The sequence below is a fragment of the Pelophylax lessonae genome, assembly GCF_965119305.1.
Source record: "Pelophylax lessonae genome assembly, chromosome: 7".
Taxonomy (NCBI): domain Eukaryota; kingdom Metazoa; phylum Chordata; class Amphibia; order Anura; family Ranidae; genus Pelophylax; species Pelophylax lessonae.
In genome coordinates, this window is record NC_138774.1 from 298,490,242 (window position 1) to 298,515,590 (window position 25,349).

At 47.7% G+C, this 25,349-nt stretch overlaps 1 protein-coding gene across 3 annotated transcripts in view; it reads right to left on the reverse strand.

Moving 5' to 3' along the window:
- Positions 1–11,018: 11,018 nt before the first annotated feature.
- The window catches only part of EFNB1 (ephrin B1), a 100,574-nt gene continuing 86,243 nt past the window's right edge, over positions 11,019–25,349 (reverse strand). The window contains exons 3-6 of one of the 3 annotated variants that reach the window (XR_014225508.1): positions 15,253–15,345; positions 13,165–13,287; positions 11,672–13,008; positions 11,019–11,146 (exon numbers count right to left, since the gene is read on the reverse strand). Coding sequence is in view for 1 of the 3 variants with exons in the window: in XM_082263976.1 (XP_082120102.1) it covers positions 12,620–13,008; positions 13,165–13,287; positions 15,253–15,345 (605 nt within the window). In the remaining 2 variants the exon portion in view is untranslated. Of the gene's footprint in view, positions 11,147–11,248; positions 13,009–13,164; positions 13,288–15,252; positions 15,346–25,349 lie in introns of those variants that run through there. The other 2 variants (XR_014225509.1, XM_082263976.1) reach the window with 2 other exon arrangements.

The window sequence follows — 25,349 nt, forward strand, 5'->3', positions numbered from 1 at the left end:
CTCACTAACTATGTAAGACTTGTTGGGGTATCTCATTCCAAAACCATGGGCATTAATCTTCAGGAATTTGTGGCCATGTGTGAGGTCAGGTACTGAGGTTGCCCTTTCCATTTGAGTCATTGCCAGAGACCTACCCAACATGGGGGCCCTGCAGATCGCCATGCTATACTGTATAACGAAAAGGTTGTGGACGCCTGACCATCACAACTTTTTGAGCTTAATGGAAATCCAATACCAGAACTATGGCCACTAATATGGAGTTGCCCCCTACCCTATGGCTATGGAATCACCCCCTCTCTTACTGGCTATACCATCTGCCACACTTCTGGGAAGACATTAGAGAAGATTTTGGAGGGTGGCTGTGGGAATGTGTGCCCATTGGTGAGGTTATCATTGTTCCAATTCATCCCTAAGGTGTTCATTAGGGTTGAGGTCAGGGCTCTCTGCAGGACATTAAAGTTCCTCCATGACCTCAAACCTGCTGTACACCTTTGTGATGAGAAGATACTGATGAGCAGGCACTGATGTTGAATGAAAAGACCTTATACCAAAAGGTCTTCCAAACATTTAGGGCTTTCTGAAGGAAAATCGAATTCCTCCATGGCCTCAAACCTAAGGTTTGAGGTCTTGGTGGGACAATTTACCAGAGGTATTCCATAGAGTTAAGGGCAGGTACTAATGTTGGATGAGCAGGACACTGAAGTTCCTCCACACCAAACTGGATACATCATGTCTAAAGCACCTCCCGCCCACCGTATAGTAAAATGACGGCGGGTGTGATCACCTCCTTTTCTGGGACGAGGTCACCCCAGTGTCACTGCGCGGGATCGCTCTGTTTCTAGGACATGGCACAAACCCGATCTCGGTAAGATGCTGCGGGCTCTTTACAAATGTGATTGGCTGTGTCCAATCACAGCCGGTCACATGTAACCACAGAAGTGCCATTTATCAGCTCTCCTCGCCTCACACTGACAAGAGTGTGAGGTGGTGAGAGCCGATGAGTGGCATCTCCTCGCAGGGGAGACCTGTACAGGTAATCAGTGCTGCCTTTTAGTGCCCATCAGTGCAGCCTATAAGTGTGCCACCTAATCACTGCCCATCAGTGCAGCATACTAGTGTGCCACCTTATCATTGCGGCCCATTAGTGTGCCCCCTAATCATTGCCCATCGGTGCGGCCTACTAGCGTGCCGCCTAATCATTGCCCATCAGTGCAGCCTACTAGTGTGCCGCCTAATCAGCACCCGTCGGTGCAGCCTACTAGTGTGCCGCCTAATCAGTGCCCATAAAATACCACCAAAAAAAGCGCTGTGTGGAAAAAAAAAAAACAATAAAAATGTCATACGAGTACAGTGTTGCATGACTGCGCAATTGTCATTCAAGGTGCGACAGCGCTGAAAGCTGAAAATTGGCCTGGGCAGGAAGGGGGTGAAAGTGCCCAGTATTGAAGCAGTTAAGGAGCTAGCTTAGTATATTGGGGGGGGGGGGGGGCACAGTCATGGTGGAACAGAAAAGGGTCTTTACCAAATTATTACCACAAGGTTGGAAGAGCATCATTGTCTACAATGTCTTTGTAGGATGGACCCTTCACTGGAGACACCCGAATGCCATCATTGATGGGGGGATCCACACTCTTTTGGTCATAGTAGGTGTGATCTTCAGGTCTCCACATAATTTTAGCCATAGTGTAGGTCAGTATCTACTCACTCCTGTGAATAAGCATCACAAATTTTGGAAAAAGTCATGGTGGTACATGGGTGGAACGGAAAAGGGTCTTTACCAAATTGTTAACACAAGGGTTGGAAGAGCACCATTGTCTTACAATGTCTTTGTATGATGGACCCTTCACCGAAGACACCTGAATGCCATCATTGAGGGGGGATGCACACTCTTTTGGTCATAGTAGGTGTGATCTTCAGGTCTCCACATAATTTTAGCCATAGCGTTCTTCAGTATCTACTCACTCCTGTAAATAAGCATCACAAATTTTGGAAACGTTCTCCTTTCTCCCAGATTTGATTTTTGTTTTGAGGCCCCCAATAACTTTACTGACCACATACATTGATGGTTTTTGGCCTTTAAGCACCTCCATAAGAAAATAAAACACACAAGCCTATTTCCATAGGAAAAAAACTTTATTTAACAATATATCAGGATTCCAACATAGCTCCAGGGAACTGGAGTTCCAGGCATTAAACATGGACATGGGGTGAAGTTTAAACTGCAGAGCTGTAGGGCAAAATGTATTCAAACAGGAAACAAAGTAAAGTGGTAAGTCATGAAAAAAAAAAAAAACAAAGAAATAAAAATATTACAAAGTGCCTGAGGAATGATGAGCAAAACAGAGGCATTATTGGAGGATGTGGCTTACAGTGAAAACTCGATGTGTGCACGGAAATCTCTTCCCTTAAAAACGATGGAAATCGGAAAACCCCGCCTCCTGCGCCAGGCGATATATGAGACAAGCGTCCCGACGGAGAGGCCTCGGACATGAAATGGCGTGCATAGCGGGTTGGAGCCGTGAAAGCTCCGTCCGAGAATTCGGGGTCTAAAAGGCACAGTCCAAAAATGTAAAAACAAAAATAAAATATATATAAAAAAGTGTTTACCCTACTTAAAACTTTTAATTGTGTTCTATTCGGTTTAACCGCAAAAAGCTGAAAAAAGGAGGTCGATAGGTGACAAAGACAGCAGGGATACTGAAGGATTCTGGGAAGCTGGCCACCCTCCCTTGCCTGAGAGATGCAGCAAACGTGATCAGGAGAACCTTCTAGATCCATACCTGGTGTTCACCTGCAATAGCAACATATGCACATAGAGACACACATAAGAAAACCAGGGTGGGGGGCTGAGAACGGTACTGCAGCCCAAGTTATTCCAAAGTACGAGGATACGTCTGCTCATTTCATTTTTTATACTCGGTTAGCTTTTATTAATCCTAGAAATCAGGCAGTTCATAGTTCTTAACTAGAATCGTAAACTTCATTCCCCCCCCCCCCCCAGACTATATAGGCATTGCTAGAGCTGTGGGCCTTTTACCATGAACTCAATCTTCTCAAAAATACAAAACAACCCAATATAGGGAGCCTGCAGCTGGTCCAATGTGTAGGTGAAGCTAAAGTAAAGCTGAGGGCAAACAAGGGATCAGACAATTGAGCTACAGATAGTCCAAGAAGGTCATGTATGACTAGGGTCTGGTCCTTAAAATGCTCTAGGTCAGTGATGTGAACCTTGGCACCTCAGTTTTTAGAACTACAATTCCCATGATGCTCTCATGCACTCTGCAGTGTATGAGCATCATGGGAAATGTGGTTCCAAAACATCTTGGGTGCCAAGGTTCACCATCACTGCTCTAAATATTGGTTGGCCTACAAAGCTAAGACCTCGATCATTGTCCAACCAATACTTAGAGCAGTGATGGTGAACCTTGGCACCCAAGAGGTTTTGGAACTACATTTCCCAAGGATCACCATCACTTCTCTAATTATTGGTTGGACAATGATCGAGGTCTTGGCTTTGTAGGCCAACCAATACTTAGAGCAGTGACGGTGAACCTTGGCACCCAAGAGGTTTTGGAACCACATTTCCCATGATGCCAACCAATACTTCTAGTTCTAAAACATCTGAGGTGCCAAGGTTCACCATCACTGCTCCAAGTATTGGTTGGCCTACAAAGCCAAGACCTCGATCATTGTCCAACCAATAATTAGAGAAGTGATGGTGATCCTTGGGAAATGTAGTTCCAAAACCTCTTGGGTGCCAAGGTTCACCATCACTGCTCTAAGTATTGGTTGGACAATGATCGAGGTCTTGGCTTTGTAGGCCAACCAATACCTAGAGCAGTGATGGCAAACCTTGACACCCAAGATGTTTTGGAACTACATTTCCCATTATGCTAAACTACACTGCAGAGTGCATGAGCATCATGGGAATCAGTTCTAAAACATCTGAGGTGCCAAGGTTCACCATCACTGCTCTGATTCCCATGATGCTCATGCACTCTACAGTGTAGTTTAGCATAATGGGAAATGTAGTTCCAAAACATCTTGGGTTCCAAGGTTCACCATCACTGCTCTAGGTATTAGTTGGACAATGATCGAGGTCTTGGTTTTGTAGGCTGTGTGAAACCGCTATTCCTCTCGGGAACAACCCTCCTTTTACAGATATTTTAATTTTTGACACAATTATGGCACCAAACTATGGTACAGTGCAAATAAATTAGCGTACTTAATAGAAACTCTAGAAGCTGTGAAAAATGGGAAGGTCAGGCCAATGACTTGGGAGCTTGTGCGGAAAAGAGGCGTTCAACACAAGACATGCCCTTCTGGGGTGAATGATGGTGAGCAAAGGAAAGGGGTTTCACCTGAGTAGAGGAGAGCACATGCAGCAAAACCAAATGCAAGATTACTATATGTCCAACTGTCAAATGTGACCCATCCGCCCCAGTATCGGTCAAGTTTTGCATCCCAAGTTACATGACCAGTCATGAGGAAAGCCAAGAGTCACAGATCTCCCTGGGTAATTCTAAACCGTTCAACACAAGAATCTAAAAACGGCAGTCGAAAAAAAAAATGACCTGTCCTGCTGATCGCATAGCAATTCTTTATTTTCTTGAATATCCCTCAGTATCTAACGTATTTCAAGGAGTGTTGAATACCAGGACCCTTTGGACAACCGCTTCCCAAGCTCGGAGGCCCTCAGGCACTTCCCAAGCCACAGCTTGTTGTTGCAAGGTCCCCCTGGTCCTCCAACTCCTCATTCAGCCAACTGATACATAAATGCTGTGTCCTGCAATGGACCAGCAGACGGGACCACAGCTGACAGCCAAGAGTTTTGCATCCTAAGTTGCATGACCAGTCATGAGGAAAGCCAAGAGTCTAAGATCTCCCTGGGTAATGCTAAACTGTTTAACAGAATTTTGAAGATGCTGCCTGTAAAAGAAAAAAAATGACCTGTCCAGCTGATAACATAGCAAATCTTAATTCACTTGAATATCTTCAGTATCTAATGCTCTCAACAGGCCCGGAGGCCCCCCCTTCGGCTCTCAACAGGCCGGAGGCCCCCCCTTCGGCTCTCAACAAGCCCGGAGGCCCCCCTCGGCTCTCAACAAGCCCGGAGGCCCCCCTCGGCTCTCAACAAGCCCGGAGGCCCCCCTCGGCTCTCAACAAGCCCGGAGGCCCCCCTCGGCTCTCAACAAGCCCGGAGGCCCCCCTCGGCTCTTCCCCTTGAGAATTCCAAGCCACAGCTTGTTGTTGCAAGTGACCAAGCATCCACCAGTTTTGGAATGGTCCTATGCCTGGTCCCCCCAACTCCTCATTCAGCCAACTGCTATATAAATGCTGTGTCCTGCAATGGGCCAGCAGATGGGACCACAGCTGACAGCCAAGACCAGTTTTTTGGAGACCCATGAGTATGTCAGATGTATAAGATTCTTTAACAATGGTAGCCCTTCAAGATTAAAGATCGATGGAGCAGGCGGCTGAACAGTTTAAAAAAAAAAAATCTTTACAGGGAGCATCTTTGATCAAAAAAATGAATTTACATTGCTATGGAGTTGCTTTACAAAAGATTTTTCCCAATTGAATATTGCATGAACCCCATTGAAATGCCATCATGTAGACCAACCAAGCCCAGATGTTGCTTGCAAAGGCCATTTTAAAAGGAGTGGCACTGGAACGGCTAATGTAACTATTTATTAGTTTCCCAATCACTGGTCACACGACCCCTAAATACAGCAGATAAAAACCTTGTTTGCCCATATGGTCAGTCTGCCCTGGCCAATCCCGACATAGAGGTGGTCTTGCCCCTACATTAGATTATCTTACATCCCCGTCTTACGCAATTATATAAGAACTTAGAACAGTCATACCCCTCTTCTACCATCTTTTTACTGAAACCTGCTTCATTTCCCTTTGAATACATTTTTTTTTTTTCCAGGGTGCGTCATTCGTTTTTACGTCTGAATAAGATAATGCGTGGGATTTAATGTTAAAAAAAAAAAATCTATTTCGACTAATAAAAATGAAAAATAAATTTGGAGTTTATACAAAAAAACAGTTACAGTATTTATTTCTTCCAAAAAACACATTTATTTACAAAAAAATATCAAAGTTAATTCTCTGAAGGTACAGAAGAAAAAAAAAACATTTTCATAAATTTAAAGAAAAATGGGGGAAAAAAAAAAAAAAAGGTGCTATTTAAAAATTTCACCTTTTTTTGTATTTTCACAATATGTACAATGTTGTTCGGGTGCCTGAATTGAAGGGGCTCAGGTATAAAATAAGAGGAAAATAACCGAATAAAAAAAAATTGTGCAGATAAAATTCAGCCGCCCGACGACGAGCCGGTTCGGCAACGGCAGATAGGATTCTGCCCATCGAGGTTTTGAATTATTTAGGATGCCGGCTGCTCCCGTCCTAGGAAATGGCCTATAAAAAGGAGAATAATGAAAACGGGGTTTGCCGCGTACAATGGAATAATACATATATTTACAGAGGCGCTAAAATAAAGAGTGCCGATACGGGACTTCTTCGTCTTCGGATCATGTGCTTAGAAATGGGTTGGCCTCTTCTAGGATAAAACACAAAAAAAAGCGCAGGCCCCCTATGGTCAAAAAATTAAAACTCTAGCATCAAAAAAAACAAAAAAAAAAAAAAAAAAAAACAGTGCTCGATGTGAGGTGGCGGGGTCGAGTGTGTGGTGCTTTTTAATTTCTATTTTAAGGCCTTTTTTTTTCCTGGTCACATGAGACGTCTCGCAGCCCCATCTCCGGCAGACAGACAGCTGCTGCCTTAAAGCACACAAGCCCTTAATCTGCCTCCATACAAGAGGGGACACCGGATCCAACTCTGCATAGAATGTAAAATCCGGGCACGGGAGCTGCCCAAGGGAAGGATAGGAAGGGGCACCGGCGGTGCCGGTAGCAAGGCAGGTTGTTGGGGAGGGGAGGGAGCTGCCGCAGCAACGCCAATACTCAATGCATATCCTCTGTCAAGGATTATTTTTTTTTTAAAATCTTGCAATGTGTAGTCAGGGGTGAGCTGTTGCAGCAACCCCAATACTCAATGCATGTCCTCCATCAAGGTATGCCATGGGTGCCACAAACAAAAATTTGCAAAAACTTTGGCGGAGGACATGCATTGGGTATTGGGGTGGTGGAAACAGCTCACCCACCCCACATTGCAAGTTTGATGGCATGCAGAAAATACTCCATGGAGGACAGGCATTGTGTAGTTGGGGGTGAGCCGTTGCAGAAACCTCAATACTCAGGGAGCAACTCCAATTCTCAATGCATATCCTCTGTCAAGGATTAATCTTAGCAAGATTTTAGTGGTACCAATGGCATGCAATGTGTAGTCAGGGGTGAGCTGTCGCAGCAACCCCAATACTCAATGCGTGTCCTCCATCAAGGTATGCCATTGGTGCCACAAACAAAAATTTGCAAATACTTTGGTGGAGGACATGCATTGGGTATTGGGGTGGTGGAAACAGCTCACCCACCCCACTACACATTGCAAGTTAGATAATGCAACAAAATACTCCTTGGTGGAGGACAGGCATTGAGTATTGAGGTTGCTTCAAGGGCTCAACCCCAACTACACATCAAGGACTATTTTTTGCATGCCATCAAACTTGCAATGTGTAGTCAGGGATGAGCTGTTGGAGCAACTCCAACACTCAATGCATGTCCTCCCGAAGTTTGATGGCATGCAAAAAAGACTTCTAGATGCAGGGCATGCATTGAGTGTTGGGAGTTGCTCCAACAGCTCATCCCTACTACACATTGCAAGTTTAATGGCATGCAAAATATACTCCTCGATGTGTAGTTGGGGTTGAGCCCTTACAGCAACCTCAATACTCAATGCCAATGCCTGTCCTCCAAGGAGTATTTTGTTGCATGCCATCAAACTTGCAATGTGTAGCTGGGGGTGAGCGTTTTCCACCACCCCAATGCATGTCCTCCATCAAAGTATTGTTTGCATGTCATTTGTGCCACAAACAAAAAATTTGCAAATTGGTGGAGGACATGCATTGGGTATTGGGATTGTGGAAACAGCTAACCCTCCACTACACATTGCATGTTTGATGGCATGCAAAAAATACTTCTTGATGGAGGAGGGCAAGCATTGAGTATTGGGGGTTGCTGCAAGAGCTCAAACGACTACCCATTGTGTGGTTGCTGCAAGAGCGCACCCCTGACTACGCACTGCAAGTTTGAAGGCATGCAAAAAATACTCCTTGACGTGTAGTTGGGTGTGAGCTGTTGCAGCAGCCCCAATACTCAATGCATTTCCTTTGTCAATTTTCTGCAAGCCATCAGTTCCACAAAAAGCTTGCAATATATAATCAGGTGTGAGCTGCTGCTGCAACCCCAATACTCAACGCATGAGTATTTTTTGCATGCCAAACTTGCAATGTGTAGTTGGGGGTGAGCTGCTGCAACAACCCCAATACTGAATGCATGTTCTCCATCAAAGTAGGCCATTGGTGCCACAAAACTTGCAACGTGTAGTTGGGGGTGAGCGATTACGGCAACCTCAATACTCAATGCATGTCCTCCATCAAAGGAGTATTTTGTACATGCCATCCAACTTGCAATGTGTAGTGGGGGTGAGCTGTTGCAGAAACCCCAATACTCAATGCATGTCCTCCATCAAAGAATGCCATTGGTGCCACAAAAAACTTGCAACGTGTAGTTGGGGGTGAGCGGTTACAGTAACCCCAATACTCAATGCATGTCCTCTGTCAAGGACTATTTATTGCATGCCTCCAAACTTGCAATGTGTAGTCAACTCCCAACCTCGAGATAGCCCACGTCTCCGACCCTGAATGCGCCAATTGCAGAGTGCCAGTCAGTTACGTAACCCTTCATGATCTCCTATTACAACAGAAAATGGAGCAAAAGTCAGATGTGCAGCACATGTCCCGACTCGGCGGCTGTGCTCAGGCAAGCATAGAGGAAACACTTCCACAACAGGATTTACAACAGGGTGTGTTCTCTAAGTGCAGAGGAGTGAACAAGCATATGCATGTGCCTCTGGTGTAGCACTCCAAAAACCAAAATAGCGTGAAAAGAGCAAGTACAAATAAAAGCAAGCTAGGGGATAGGGGTGCCATGCCTCGCCTGTCTTCAAGGGGCCCTATTGATGAGGAATTTTACGTAAAATGGGTTAAATGTGGTGGGCGATATCAAGAAAGGAAAATCCGTGGGGGGGGTGTGGAGGGGGGCATTGTGAAAAGACAGGAATGTCTGTTTTTACAGACAGTGGTAGGAATGGGGAACACAGGACAACCTGGGGGTTATATCGGCCCGTCTCTAGAAAAGGCACAGACTCGAAGGTGTGAACGTTCGATGCATAAATGTGTATTTATGGGATGAACTAGTGCGGGTGGTTTGTAATTTGCATAAAGGGTTTCATGTGGGAGCCACATGCACAGAAATTTCACATTAGACTGCACTGAGCGACTCGAAGTGTGTGACTGGGCCAGAAAAAAAAGTAGTAAATCTCTGCAGTACATGCACATTTTCCTTTTTTTGCTTTCCAAATGTGCTAAATACAGAACGTCGCACTCCCGGCTTGAAGAGCATGTGTATTAGGGCCTCAGACAGCTCTATGCCACAAACCACACCCATTGACTTGTTCTGCCCCGCCCACCAGAGCTTTGACGTAGAAGCGAAATGCGTCAGTTTGTGGCATAGAGCTGCCTGAGGCCCTTCTACACATGCTCCAGACTGGCCAGGACTGCGGCATTCAAACACAAGGATCCGGTCACTGGTGGATGAGTTCACATGCCGGCACCCCTATCTGAAGACCAGGGGGATTGGATTCTTCCCTTGCTTAGATCGGCACTTCCCGATCCCGAAAAAAATCCTGTCATTCCATTAACTAGTGAGCTCATACCTTCCTGTAGTAAGCCGACAACGCTGCACTGAAAGCCCAGGGCTGTCCACACTGGAAGGGTTGTTGGCTTACTAGCAGAAATTCAGAACTCGCTGGAATTGTGGAGGGTCAACAGATATTTTCTCCACTTGCAGCATTTTTAAAGCATAAAACATAGGGAAGCATGCACGCATTGCAGAGATTTATTGCCCAGACACTTAAGTATTTTGACTGCACACGCTGAAGGAAACCCCATAGGGGTACATTTAACTCCAACTGCCTAAAGGGTTCCAAAAGGCCGGGCACTGCCTAAAGGGTTCCAAAAGGCCGGGCACTGCCTAAAGGGTTCCAAAAGGCCGGGCACTGCCTAAAGGGTTCCAAAAGGCCGGGCACTGCCTAAAGGGTTCCAAAAGGCCGGGCACACTAAGACTCAACCAAGGAAGTCCATGGTGGAGGAATCCCTCAGCAGGTTCTCAGGCAATAGCGATACGAAGAGTGTAGGGACTCATGTGGTCAATGCTTCAGCCATATTAACGAGGGACTCCTGCACTATGGATCTCATCCTTCTTTGCCTTGTTGTACTGAATAGCCCCCTAAATATCCAAAGACTGAACTGCTGATTTCTCCATGAGACAAGTTGGTGCAAATGCCAAGGCGGTGCTGCAGAGGGGCACAACAAAAGATGTAGAAAATATTCTGCACTTAATTGGTGTTAGGCAAGACACAGCAAGAACTGTTGGCTAGCTTTGTGGCTGCTAGCAAATGAAGCCTATCCTCATGGCCCTATACCACAGCTCCTTATATCCCTTCGCAATGAATACTCTGAGGAACCCAAGGGGAATTTCATTAGCAATGCTAGAATAGACAGTGGTCAGGGACACCAGGAGCCAAGGTCTGAGCCAAGGCCTGGATTATGAGAGACCTGGTGTCACGCCAACCTTCAATGGGTACCCAGCTGCATATTATACTTTGCTTCACAAAAGACAGAATTTTGGAACAGTTACAAAGGGAAAATTCCTAGAAAACCACCTAAAATCCACTGCTGACCACTATCAGGAACTCAAAGATGTTTGATACAGAAAACTAGCAAGGAGTCAGGAGTAACACTGTGGGTCACAACCGAGTCCTGTGTAGCTACCGCCCAAATTTAGAACTTGAGGGGGACTTTGCTTGATTTTAGAACTGCTGGTGTCCAGACATCTTTAGCTCCATCACACTACAACCAATGGGCAGCAGATGGTGAGACCCAACGGCTGGTCCCGGACACCTTTAGCTCCATCACACTGTTGCAGGTGATGACACAGCTGCTGGTGCCCAGACCCCTTAAGCTCCATCACATTACAACTAATGGGCAGTAGGCTGCGAGACTCCAAGGCTGGTGCCCCGACACCTTTAGCACCATAGACTTATATCCAATGGGCTGCAGGTGACAACATGCAGCGAATGGTGCCCAAACACTTTTATAACCTTACAGACAATGGGCAGCATATGGTGAGACCCAGCAGCTGGTGCCCAGACACCTTTAGCTCCATCACATTACATCCAATAGGCAACAGATGGTGAGACCCAGCAGCTAGTGCCCAGACATCTTTAGCTCCATCACATTACATCCAATGGGCAGCAGGTGGTGAGACCCAGCAGCTGGTGCCCAGACACCTTTAGATCCATCACGTTACATCCAATGGGCAGCAGATGGCGAGACCCAGCAGCTGGTGCCCAAACACCTTTAGCTCCATCACATTACATCCAATGGGCAGCAGATGGTGAAACCCAGCAGCTGGTGCCCAGACACCTTTAGCTCCATCACATTACATCCAATGGGCAGCAGATGGTGAGACCCAGCAGCTGGTGCCCAGACACCTTTAGCTCCATCACATTACATCCAATGGGCAGCAGATGGTGAAACCCAGCAGCTGGTGCTCAGACACCTTTTCCTCCATATCATCATAACCAATGGGCTGCACATCATGGTGAGAATCAGCAGCTGGTGCCCAGGAACCTTTAGTTTAACAATATAACAATGGGCAGCACATTGTGAGACACAGCCTAATGGAAGGAGTGTGCAATTAAGTGCATATGCGTACACAGGTAGTATGCATGGTGTGCACCGGTGCATGAGTGGTTGAAGCCGTTGCCCGCACTATGGCTCAGGGTGGGTTTCACCTGGGCAGGATGACCTTCGCTCTACCCGGAAGATACTCAAGTCGTTTAGTTCCAACGTGTCAGAGTCCAGGTAGGCCCGCCATTTTTAAAACCTTTAGCACAAGCCTGAGACCACAATACTGTGCTCATGAAACCAGTGAACCCACCCAAGTCTTGATCTAGGATGCCAAGCTCATTCCCACCCCTCTTCATATGTGGTACTGATCACCAGCTTGCCAAAACAAAATTCACAATCTATACTACCTGCATGATCAAGTTCCCCCCCCACCAAGACACATTGCGGTAGACAGAAATCCATGCCGCCTCTCCTTGGTCAAGTAAGGGTTAACTGCCGCAGGTGTGCAAAGTGCAGACAGGAGCAGATCCGATCCGCCCTCCCCCTGGACAATAAAAGGGAGCAGAACAATGGAAGGAGGGGGTAACTATATAAAAAATACCTAACGTAGGGAAAATGTAGTCTTATTGCTCCGTCTCCCAGAGTCCCTTATGCAGAGTGACCTTTGGCCTGTGCTCCTGGTGCCGGATTGACCATCCCCCCGGTCAGGGAGCAAGGTGCAGTCGCTGTCCCTCCTTTTGCTCAGACCTTGTAGTAAATGTTCGCGGGGCTTTGAGGCGGCATTTCCTGAACAATGTACACCGGGTGCCCGTAGTCCCCGCTGACCTTCTCATAGTGCGGGCAGTAATTGTTCTCTGTAGTCCGCAGCGGGATGATGATGTCGCTGGGCTCGGTGCCCGCGTTCCCGCTGCACTTGGGACTGGCCAACGTGCTGAGCGACAGAGCGGCTGCCCTCTGCTGCGTGTGCTTGCGGTGCCGCTTGCGGATCTTGATGAGCAGGACGATCAGGAAGATGATTATGAGGATGAAGATGACGCATCCGGCCCCGATGGCGGCGAACACAGCGATCTTAGAGCTGAAGAAGCCGTCGACCCCTCCTCCAGAGGGCGTATCGGACTGATTCACAGTATCTAAGACCAAAAAAAAAAAAATTCAAAAAATTTTATTTTTTAAAGGCAATCTTCTCATTTTCATTACATTTCAATATTTATACCAACAAAAATGGATACACTTTACGGGAACATTGTAGTCGACAATGGATGTTTGTCTGCTGACGCTAGTCTTACCTGACTTGCCAGGGTCCCCTGCCAGCTCCTTATCATTCCAGGGGCCCGGTGTCGCCAGCTTTCCAGTATTGTCATCTCTAGGCCGGCTGGTAGAGGTGTGATCTGGTGATGCTGCGTTGGGGTCTAGACAGAGGAAAAATACTTTAGCTCATCACAAACAAACATCAGAGAGAATTCAATATCAAAACACGGACAACCACCATCTACCTGGAACATGGATGGTAACTTTTGCAACTTTAGAAACCCAGCCCCTCTTTTCCACCTCCCCCCTCTGGGGTTCTCCTAACATGTTGAGAAGAGAAAAGGCCAAGTTTCTCCTGGACCTCCCCGACTCGGGGAGAGAGGAAGACCTCCCCCCCCTCCCCGACTCGGGGAGAGAGGAAGACCTCCCCCCCCTCCCCGACTCGGGGAGAGAGGAAGACCTCCCCCCCCTCCCCTACTCGGGGAGAGAGGAAGACCTCCCCCCCCTCCCCGACTCGGGGAGAGAGGAAGACCTCCCCCCCCTCCCCGACTCGGGGAGAGAGGAAGACCTCCCCCCCCTCCCCGACTCGGGGAGAGAGGAAGACCTCCCCCCCCTCCCCGACTCGGGGAGAGAGGAAGACCTCCCCCCCCTCCCCGACTCGGGGAGAGAGGAAGACCTCCCCCCCCTCCCCGACTCGGGGAGAGAGGAAGACCTCCCCCCCCTCCCCGACTCGGGGAGAGAGGAAGACCTCCCCCCCCTCCCCGACTCGGGGAGAGAGGAAGACCTCCCCCCCCTCCCCGACTCGGGGAGAGAGGAAGACCTCCCCCCCCTCCCCGACTCGGGGAGAGAGGAAGACCTCCCCCCCTCCCCGACTCGGGGAGAGAGGAAGACCTCCCCCCCTCCCCGACTCGGGGAGAGAGGAAGACCTTCCTCCCTCCCCCCCCCCCCCCCCAACTCAGGAGGAAGACCTCTCCGCTCTCTGGGGTTTTTCTAACCCGTGTTAAGAGAAAAGGCCAAGTTTCTCTGGGAGCTCTTACAGCTTCTGCGAAGCTTCCTTCAAGACCAATTACTTGAGGGAGATCCCAAGCATTAAGTCCACCACTCAGGCAATTCAGGGAAAGAGCCTTCCTGAAGTGTTTACGGTTTGCCGACTTTCGGTATGAAGTGCAGGAACCTACACAGGGGTAGGCAAACTTGACACTCCAGTTGTGGTGAAACTGGAAATCCCATCATGCCTATGGGGAAGTCATGTCTGTGTGACTACCTATTGGCCAGAAAAGTTGCCCGTTCCATCGATGAGCGAAGTGGGAAGTTGGGAGCAGAAAATTCCTTCAGCATTGGCCATAAGAAGAATATTTGGAGACTGCAGGGATCGCTTCCTCTCGTAACAGGGGTTTTAGTCTGGTTGTACTAGGACTGTTAAAAGACACCTTTACAGGCATGCTAAACTCACATTCCCCACCATCCAGACCTGCGGACCCCGAACTTTCCAAAAGTCCAGTTAGCACAGAACTTTGTAAGCATCTCTCGTATGGTAGCACCTGGACATGGGGAATGATGGTTTAGCAACAAAGCGCTGCAATGTGGGTAGGAAAGGAGTGTTGCTTGTAAGGGGCAACCCCCCCCCCCCCAATCATAGTTGGGAATATCTCTAAACTACTTCGGCAGAGGGACACAAGGAAGGGGAGGAAAGCTTTAGTGTTACTTTGCCCATTAGTGGTTACATAATGGTTCTCCTTAATGTGTCCTCCAACCAGCCCATAGACATCACACTCATGTGAACCTTCAAAAAAAATTCAAGGTTCCCGACTTTCTGTAGGCAAGGGGTAAGAATTTTGGCCTTTTCACTGGACTTTTAGGCTTCTCCATGTTTCCAGGATGGAATGATGAGGTCGCCCAGAGGTCCGGGTGTAAGGCAAACCAAGATTTACTTTTTCGTCTGAATTTTTGAAATCGTCTTACTTAACATTACTTATGGTTGGGGCTTCAATAGTAGAGGACCTTGAATTTTTATGACAGTAATATCAGTTCCAGGACAGATCTTTACATCAAAATGGGAACGACTATTAAAATCATTCCTACACAGAAAATGCAAACACTAAAAAGGTTGCATACAAACCGCGTACCTTGCCCAACCTTCATGATTATTTTCATGGACCGCGTCTGGCACACGCCTCCTTCTCGGTTCTCCAGGCCTGCTAGCGTCCCATTGGATGTAGCTGTAATGAAGACAAAGAAAATGGACATGAAGCAAACAGTAACGGAAGGAAATAATGTGACAACATTTAAAGCTGAACTCTGCTTTACTCTGTATTGTAGGCTATATTTCAATGTAGACCACCCTAGGTAAGGCCTATATGTGATGTTGAGGCCTCCATTATTGACAGAACTGAAATCCAGTGAATGAGGGCCAGGGACAGGACACCCAGGCTGGGGAGAAGAGGGGTCCTCCAGCCAGGAAATGAGACTTTTTGCAGCTTCTAATGCCCATTGTGAGAAGCTCACAGTGTGCAGCGAAATCCGAGGAAGCCATTTCAGTCCAGGGGAGCAGCCGGTTAAACTGCAAGACTGAAGGGAAGGCCGGGGGGAAATATAATGATCTAACCAGTTCCTGAGCTGCATTACAGCATGCCAGGCAAATGCACGGCCTTTGAAAAACTCAAAATTGCACAAAACGCCAGCGTCATGCTGGGAGAAAACCAAAACCCTCCAACCATCCAACCGCCAACCGCCAACATTTTACAGTAGACGCCGACATAGCAGGCTGAACATGGTAAAAAATGGCTCTCATTCTTTTTAAATCTGCAGCTTTCATTAAAATAACCTCTAATGGCCCTTCCATGAAGATCCTTATTCAGGCCCCTTAACAACTCTGTCCACATCTCCCAATTGCACTTCTGTATTGTCACCCTATAAACTTTCTAAACAAAAGGGCCAGCTTACTGTCCTTCAGACTTAAGGGGGGGCTGGACTTTGGCCATTGGGAGTACAAAATGTCCCAACGTCCGTAGGAGGAATAACGCCCCCATCCCCAGTGGCCATTGGGAGGAATAGCGCCCCATCCCCAGTGGCCATTGGGAGGAATAGCGCCCCATCCCCAGTGGCCATTGGGAGGAATAGCGCCCCATCCCCTGTGGCCATTGGGAGGAATAGCGCCCCATCCCCTGTGGCCATTGGGAGGAATAGCGCCCCATCCCCTGTGGCCATTGGGAGGAATAGCGCCCCATCCCCTGTGGCCATTGGGAGGAATAGCGCCCCATCCCCTGTGGCCATTGGGAGGAATAGCGCCCCATCCCCTGTGGCCATTGGGAGGAATAGCGCCCCATCCCCTGTGGCCATTGGGAGGAATAGCGCCCCATCCCCTGTGGCCATTGGGAGGAATAGCGCCCCATCCCCTGTGGCCATTGGGAGGAATAGCGCCCCATCCCCTGTGGCCATTGGGAGGAATAGCGCCCCATCCCCTGTGGCCATTGGGAGGAATAGCGCCCCATCCCCTGTGGCCATTGGGAGGAATAGCGCCCCATCCCCTGTGGCCATTGGGAGGAATAGCGCCCCATCCCCTGTGGCCATTGGGAGAAATAGTGCCCCATCGTTGGTGTCAGTGGGAGGAATAGTGCCCCATCATTGGTGTCAGTGGGAGGAATAGTGCCCCATCATTGGTGTCAGTGGGAGGAATAGTGCCCCATCGCTGGTGTCATTGGGAGGTTTAGGGCCCTTCATTAGTGTCAGTGAATAAAATAGGACCCCAAGGGCTGGAAAAAAAGCAAGCCGCCGCAGTTTGATGACCAATGCCCTATAACATAGGCTTCATATAGGAGATTACAGGTGGCTGTGTCAGTACATATTATATAGGCATGGTCCACTTACAGGAAATAGAAAAATGCCATGCAGCCATCACTGGAGTAGCTGCAAAAAGGCTGCAGGAGATCAGCAGCACTGAGATGGAACAAAAAGGATGAAACTGAAAATTAAACAAGGATTGTTTCGAACACACGGTGTACAGAATACTCGACGTCCCTTCAGGTCGGGTTTACATCGAGCACGTGTTGCGTCTCAATAACACTGCCATTTTTCTTTTTTTTTTTTGTTCTAACACTGAGCTGACTTGCATTTGATACGATAATCTTCATCACAGAACGCAGCCAAAAGTGAAAGACGAATGACTCCACCAGCAATTACAATGATCTGACAGACTCCAGTACAGATGTTGGGGCTTGTCATTGGATTAGGAGGAGGAAGGAGAAATCATTTTTCTCCAGAATGGGACCATCCCTCCGTGCCTGCAGGCCTGGGAAGAGCACAGAGTCTGGAGAACACGCTCGCTCACATCAAACGATATATTAAAGCGAGCGTCTAAGCCACCCCGACAATAAAGCCGGCTATTTATCCCGATTTATCCTGTGGTGGATCCCATCCTGCGTGGATTCCCAGCAGAACTCTGGGCCAAGCCAACAAAGTACCATTGTTGGAGCAGGTCTTCGTTGTGCAGTTCCTTAAGGCTTTAAATAAATTGTGAACCCATGATTGGATGATGGATTTTGGATTAGACCGGAATGCCAAGCCTCTCCTCCAGCACAATATTCCTCATCTAAGAAGATGGCAGAAAAATCCTCCAAAAAGTGAAGCTTAAGACCCCGTTCACACTATGTCGAATCCGACTTCGGGGCGACCTGTGAAGTCACGTGCAGCGTGACGTCGGCACGACTTGCACGGACTTCACAAAATGAATGTCTATGCAAGTCGCTCCGAGGTCGCCCCAAAGTAGTACAGGAACTTTTTTCTAAGTCTGAGCGACTTGTGTCGGTCCTATTAGAACCGTTCCTGTACTACACTATGGGACGAGACAGACCGCGACTTGTCAGGCTGACAAGTCGCGGTCCAAGTTGGATCAGTGTGAATGGGCACTTATCGTCCTGGGCAAACACACCAAGTTCCTGGACGAGGCTTCGCGTTGAGTGTCAAACTCAATTTAATCAAGGGCCGCATCAGTATGATTGCCCTCAAAAAGGGCCGGTTGTATCTATAAGACTAGATGTCCAGAGTATCCCCTATCCTTACAAAATACATCAAGAGCCTCCCCACCAAGGGCAGGTTGTATCTATAAGACTAGATGTCCAGAGTATCCCCTATCCTTACAAAATACATCAAGAGCCTCCCCACCAAGGGCAGGTTGTATCTATAAGACTAGATGTCCAGAGTATCCCCTATCCTTACAAAATACATCAAGAGCCTCCCCACCAAGGGCAGGTTGTATCTATAAGACTAGATGTTCAGAGCATCCCCTACTCTTACATAAGCCATCGATCCACCCCACCATCAGAAGTTGAGTCCTCCACCCTCCCTTACATCATTGTGCACCCCCTTATCTTGCGCTGCTGCTGGGAAGAAGCTGGAGGCATTGCTGGAAAGCAGAAAGTACCTAGACTAGAGGAGGACCAGAGGAGCTGTTTGACACATGTGCTTTAAGGAGATATTCACTTCACAAGTAATGGAGACCATTACTTTTATATGATTACACCCCCCCCAAATTCCTAATTAGATTTTGCATTAGATACCTTTAACAGATCCAAACCCACTTCCAGCTTGCTTGTCTAGACAAGCATCCCAGTTTGGGGGCACCAGACAAGAATATGAATACAAGACTAGAATATTCCTCAGCTAAGTAAAAGAAGCCGGTGGTAAAGTCCTCCAATAGTAAAGCTCTATTGTTTCGGGCATGCAATATGTCCCAGAAGAGGCTTCATGTTGCCTCCAGAACAGTGAAGCTTTAAGAGGACCTTCAACAACATCCACAAATTTACATGACTCCCTGCCCCCTTTAGACAGTTTGGATTTTTTTTGTGTGCATTAGATACCTTTTTCATCAGGTCCCTTGCCCTGCATTTCCAGGTTCCAATTTTGGGGCCACCAGAAACCAAGGCCAATCCTCTCCTCCAGCACAATATTCCTCATCCAAGAAAAAAAGCCAGTGGTAAAGCCCTTCAAAAATGAAGCTTTATTGTTCAAAGGAAAACAACCAGAGGTCCCAGACAATAAATCTTAATTCACGATAAGCAAATTTTCTGAAAGATTTTGCCCCAACAACCAGTCTCCTCCTCCAAGCAACTTGGGAGGATTCAGGAGATGCTGCATATGGAGGAGATGGAGGAGACTCATCCACCTTGTGAGTGATGCCCCCCTGCAAGAGCCGCCACAACCCAGTGTTTGGTTGTAGAGGTTCTTGCAGTGGCACACACTATGGTTGGAGGTTCTTGCAGTGGCACAGTGTGCAAGAACCTCTCCAACCACACAGTGATGCACCACCGCAAAAACCTCAACAACCACACAGTGATGCGGTGGCATACACTGTGGTTGGCGAGGTTCTTGCGGTGGCACACACTGTGGTTGGAGAGGTTCTTGCACACTGTGCCACCGCAAGTAACCTCTACAACCACAGTGTGCGTGCCACCGCAAGAACCTCTACAACCACAGTGTGCGTGCCACCGCAAGAACCTCTACAACCACAGTGTGCGTGCCACCGCAAGAACCTCTACAACCACAGTGTGCGTGCCACCGCAAGAACCTCTACAACCACAGTGTGCGTGCCACCGCAAGAACCTCTACAACCACAGTGTGTGTGCCACCGCAAGAACCTCTACAACCACAGTGTGTGCGCCACCGCAAGAACCTCTACAACCACAGTGTGTGCGCCACCGCAAGACCCTCTACAACCACAATGTGTGCGCCACCGCAAGACCCTCTACAACCACAATGTGTGCGCCACCGCAAGAACCTCTATAACCACATGTGTGCCACCGCAAGAACCTCTACAACCACAGTGTGCGCCACTGCAAGAACCTCTATAACCACAGTGTGTATGCCACCGCAAGAACCTCTACAACCACAGTGTGCGCCACCGCAAGAACCTCTACAACCACAGTGTGTGTGCCACTGCAAGAACCTCTACAACCACAGTGATGCAGATTACAAAAACTGTGCAAGTATCAGAAGGCCTGGGGAAAAAAATAGCATAGTGGACATTGCTCAAAATCTCTGATAGCATGCCTAAGATCACCTGAAAATGCTCACACTTGAGTATTAATGGGAGGCTTGGGAGGGTTTCCTTCCCTTTCTAGTTTTTCTAGGACCTATTTCTTCGAACGTTGAGGTGCATTGACACGTTTCCTTAACGCAACAAGCCTCATTGCGCAACACCTTGTACCTTGAAGCACACCATACTGGGATGTAAATGGACCTACATAGGAATCCCAACCCTCTTCATGTGCAGTTTTTCCCCCATTCACAGACAAAAACCTACATTTAAAAAAGGACTGCCATGATGTGAAAATCTTTGGCCGTGGATGTTATGTTCATGAGAATATTTATGACCAGAAGCACAAAATGTCAAAATGACATCTGAACATGAAAATTAATTATTCTGAATAAGCCGTGATGCATTTTTAAACTCTGACAAGATATCCAAATACAAAAAAAAAAAAATTGGACTGGATTTTGGAATGTTTGGAAGCAGCGAGTTAAAAAAAGCCATTTGTTTCGGTTCCATTAACTTGTGTATTTTCACTCTGGGATGACAGACAAGGAGCAGGCTTCCTGCAGATCCCTTTCTAGAAAGGTGGTTTAACGCTTCACTGGATGTCCAACTGGAGAGCACAGTATACGCTCACACAAGTGGTGTGGTTACAAGGCCCTTCGGCCACACATGCACCACTGAGAACTCGCACCAACAGCTGGTGAAGCCTCAAAATGAACAGGGGGTCCTATGCACCTGGTAACAGCAAGCATGCTCCAAGTAAGTGCCCCTTTTATGTGTGCCTTAAATAGTCTGGACCAGACCTCTCCACACTATATGTCCCAAAAAAGAAAAAAAATACACAAACAGACCCTTATTCAACTACACAAACATCAACCACCAACTGAGAAAAGTCAATGCACTAGAGACGCTGAGGACCAACGACAGAAATAAGCCATGCTGTCCAAATTTGGGAAGAGATTTCCAGTTAGATTTACAGCACTCCATTCTTTATTGGGTCCATCTGGTCAGCCCTTTTTTTTTTTTAAAAAAATCGACCTTTCACCGTTTTTTTTTTTTTTTCCCAAATTCACCGTTTTTGTTGGTCGTCTTGATTTCCATCTTACCAATATCTATAAGTGAGATCTCCAGAATTGGACACCATATTCTAAATTAGGTCTAACTAAAGATCTATATAGAGGAATCAGGACCTCCCTCCTACTGGTGACCCTTTTAGTGGTATAAAGATCTATAAAGCAGATTTAGAACCTCCATCTGGCGACGCTTCTAGGGATAAAGATCTACATGGAGGAATCAGAACCTCCTTTCTGCTGGTGACCCTTCTAGGGATAAAGATCTACATAGAGGAATCAGGACCTCCCCCCTACTGGTGACACCTTTAGTGGTATAAAGATCTATAAAGCAGATTTAGGACCTCCATCCTCCTGCTGGTGACCCTTCTAGGGATAAAGATCTATATAAAAGGAATTAGGACCTCCTTCCTTCTCCTGGTGACCCCTCTAGTGATATAAAGATCTATATAGAGGAATCAGGACCCCCTTCCTCCTGCTGGTGACCCCTCTAGTGATATAAAGATCTATATAGAGGAATCAGAACCTCCACCCTCCTGCTGGTGACCCCTCTAGTGATATAAAGATCTATATAGAGGAATCAGAACCTCCACCCTCCATGCTGGTGATCCCTCTAGTGATATAACGATCTATATAGAGGAATCAGGACCTCCTTCCTCCTGCTGGTGATTCCTCTAGTAATATAAAGATCTATATAGAGGAATCAGGACCTCCTTCCTCCTGGTGACCCCTCTAATGATATAAAGATCTATATAGAGGAATCAGGACCTCCTTCCTCCTGCTGGGGACCCCTCTAGTGATATAAAGATCTATATAGAGGAATCAGGACCTCCTTCCTCCTGCTGGGGACCCCTCTAGTGATATAAAGATTTATATAGAGGAATCAGGACCTCCTTCCTCCTGCTGGTGACCCCTCTAGTGATATAAAGATCTATATAGAGGAATCAGGACCTCCTTCCTCCTGCTGGTGACCCCTCTAGTGATATAAAGATCTATATAGAGGAATCAGGACCTCCTTCCTCCTGCTGGGGACCCCTCTAGTGATATAAAGATCTATATAGAGGAATCAGGACCTCCTTCCTCCTGCTGGTGACCCCTCTAGGGATATAAAGATCTATATAGAGGAATCAGGACCTCCTTCCTCCTGCTGGGGACCCCTCTAGTGATATAAAGATCTATATAGAGGAATCAGGACCTCCTTCCTCCTGCTGGTGACCCCTCTAGTGATATAAAGATCTATATAGAGGAATCAGGACCCCCTTCCTCCTGCTGGTGACCCCTCTAGTGATATAAAGATCTATATAGAGGAATCAGGACCTCCTTCCTCCTGCTGGTGACCCCTCTAGTGACGTGTCCAACATTACTTTAGGTTTTACCCATTGCCTGGCCACACTCGGCTTATTTTGTACTTCCTGGAAATTATTAAATATATTTTTCCTTTGTAGTTCCCTCCATATTGCACTCAGAGTATTCTTTATTTTCTTTCGAAATGTAAGTGCTTATTTACAAGGACAAGCAATTGTAGGGTGCACTTTCGAGTGACCGAGCTATGCTTGTACTGCAGTAAACGAACGGCTATTGTAACTTTGCCATGCTAGACATGCGATTGCAATAAAACACAATGACCAGTGAATGGGACAGCTGGGCATATCTGGCCATCTTGTAAGGTCAAGATTTTTTTTTTTGTCTGGTGTTGCACTGAAAGCAGACAGCAGCTCAGTTAGAATTAAGTCCAGCAAGGGTTAACGGTAGTGTCTCCTCCCAATCTCTGCAGGATTCCCCCCACACAGGAAATTAAACCTCTCTCCCAGTCTGGGAAGGGGGATCATGGGGTTTGGAGAAAGAAAAGAAAATGAAAAAATCCTCGGAAGGCTCGAGGCAAAAAAACAGTATGGCTGTGGAACGGGGGATTATTAGCGGCAAGAGCAAAATAAGCAAAAAAAAAAAAAAAAGGACCCCCACAAAATGCTTCTGTTTTCATTTCATAGACCAGCGCTCCCATGTGCAGCCCAAACGCATTCCTATGTACTACAAGCCAGAACCTGATGGGGGCCAATTAGGAAACACGTCAGCAAGAATGAACTGGGGCCGTTACCCACTGGAACGCCATTTCTCTCTAAGCGTCATTTAAAAAGTGTAGGCTTGGATTTTAAGGGGAAACCACTCCACTTGCTTTAAAAAGACCATCAAACAAACTCATTCAGACTCACATTTTGGGAATTCAAACTCTAGAAGCAAAAGTAGAAAAAAATGGTCTAAAAAAACTCTATAAATTACAGATTTGTAGTTTTGGAAATTAAAGATCCTGGCGTTACATTATATAGGTCAGATGTTTTTTGGACACCTGACCATCACTAACTTGTTGTACTGCCTCCCTCCCTCCAGCAGGGCCGCCAATATGGAACTGCCTCCCTCCCTCCAGCAGGGCCGCCAATATGGAACTGCCTCCCTCCCTCCAGCAGGGCAGCCAAAATACGGAACTGCCTCCCTCCCTCCAGCAGGGCCGCCAAAATACGGAACTGCCTCCCTCCCTCCAGCAGGATCGCCAATATGGAACTGCCCCCCTAGCTCCAGCGGGGCCGCCAATATGGAACTGCCCCCCTCCCTCCAGCAGGGCCGCCAATATGGAACTGCCCTCCCTCCCTCCAGCAGGGCCGCCAATATGGAACTGCCTCCCTCCAGCAGGGCCGCCAATATGGAACTGCCCCCCCCTCCCTCCAGCAGGGCCCCCAATATGGAACTGCCCCCCTCCCTCCAGCACGGCCGCCAATATGGAACTGCCCCCCCTCCCTCCAGCACGGCTGCCAATATGGAACTGCCCCCCTCCCTCCAGCAGGGCCGCCAATATGGAACTGCCCCCCTCCCTCCAGCAGGGCCGCCAATATGGAACTGCCCCCCTCCCTCCAGCAGGGCCGCCAATATGGAACTGCCCTCCCACCCTCCAGCAGGGCCGCCAATATGAAACTGCCCTCCCACCCTCCAGCAGGGCCGCCAATATGAAACTGCCCTCCCACCCTCCAGCAGGGCCGCCAATATGGAACTGCCCTCCCACCCTCCAGCAGGGCCGCCAATATGGAACTGCCCTCCCACCCTCCAGCAGGGCCGCCAATATGGAACTGCCCTCCCACCCTCCAGCAGGGCCGCCAATATGGAACTGCCCCCCCTCCAGCAGGGCCGCCAATATGGAACTGCCCCTTAGTGACTAGGACATCCTCCTCCATTCTTCTGGGAAGACTTTTCACCAGACTTTGGAGGGTGTCTGTGGGAATTGGTGTCCATTTGCAAGGTCAGGTACTGAGGTCGGATACGACCTGGCTCACCATAAAGGGTTCCAATTCATCCCAAAGGTGTTTAGTAGGGTTGAGATCAGGGCTCTGTGCAGGACATTTGAGTTGCTCCACGGCAAACTAGTTACCCCATGTCTTTATATAGCTGGTTTGTACACTGGGGACAGTCGAGCTGGAACAGAAAAGGGTCTTCACTAAACTGTTACAAAGTTGGAAGACCACAGTTGTCTGCAATGTCTTTGTTTGATGGAGTATTACCTGGACTCTTCACTGGGGACACCTGAACTCCATCATGCAGAGGGGTGTCCAAAAACAGTCAGCTATGTGGTGTACTTCTGCAAAGTTTGGAATTCTAGGAATTCTAAGACGTTTCTAAAGCATAAAGAGAGTAGAAGACAGTTCTATCTAAGATGCTGTCATTAGGACAAATGCATCTCAACAGTGCCTTCAAATAGATAAAATGTCATCCAAACTTGAGAAACAGCCTCATGCAGAGAACATGCTTGTTAAGCGTTGGAATAAAAGATAGACATTCAGAGGTCCCGGCGTTCAGTTGAATAGTTAATCAAGCTGGCACCACTGAACTTTAATAAGGGTTTGCAGAAAACCAAACAGGAAGCTCAGAGCCCAGATCTGTTTATACAGTTGGCATATCTCAGTGTCAGGCCTGGCATTTCCACAGCCTACCAGTCTTGTGCTCCCGGTTTGATGGACACACATAGCAGGTTTCTACTCTACGTAGTTTAAACAAGAGTCCCAAATATGGAAGAGTGAAACCCGCATGGAATGAGAGCTATTTGTCTCCCTCCACAGAAACGCACAATGTGAGGTCTGCA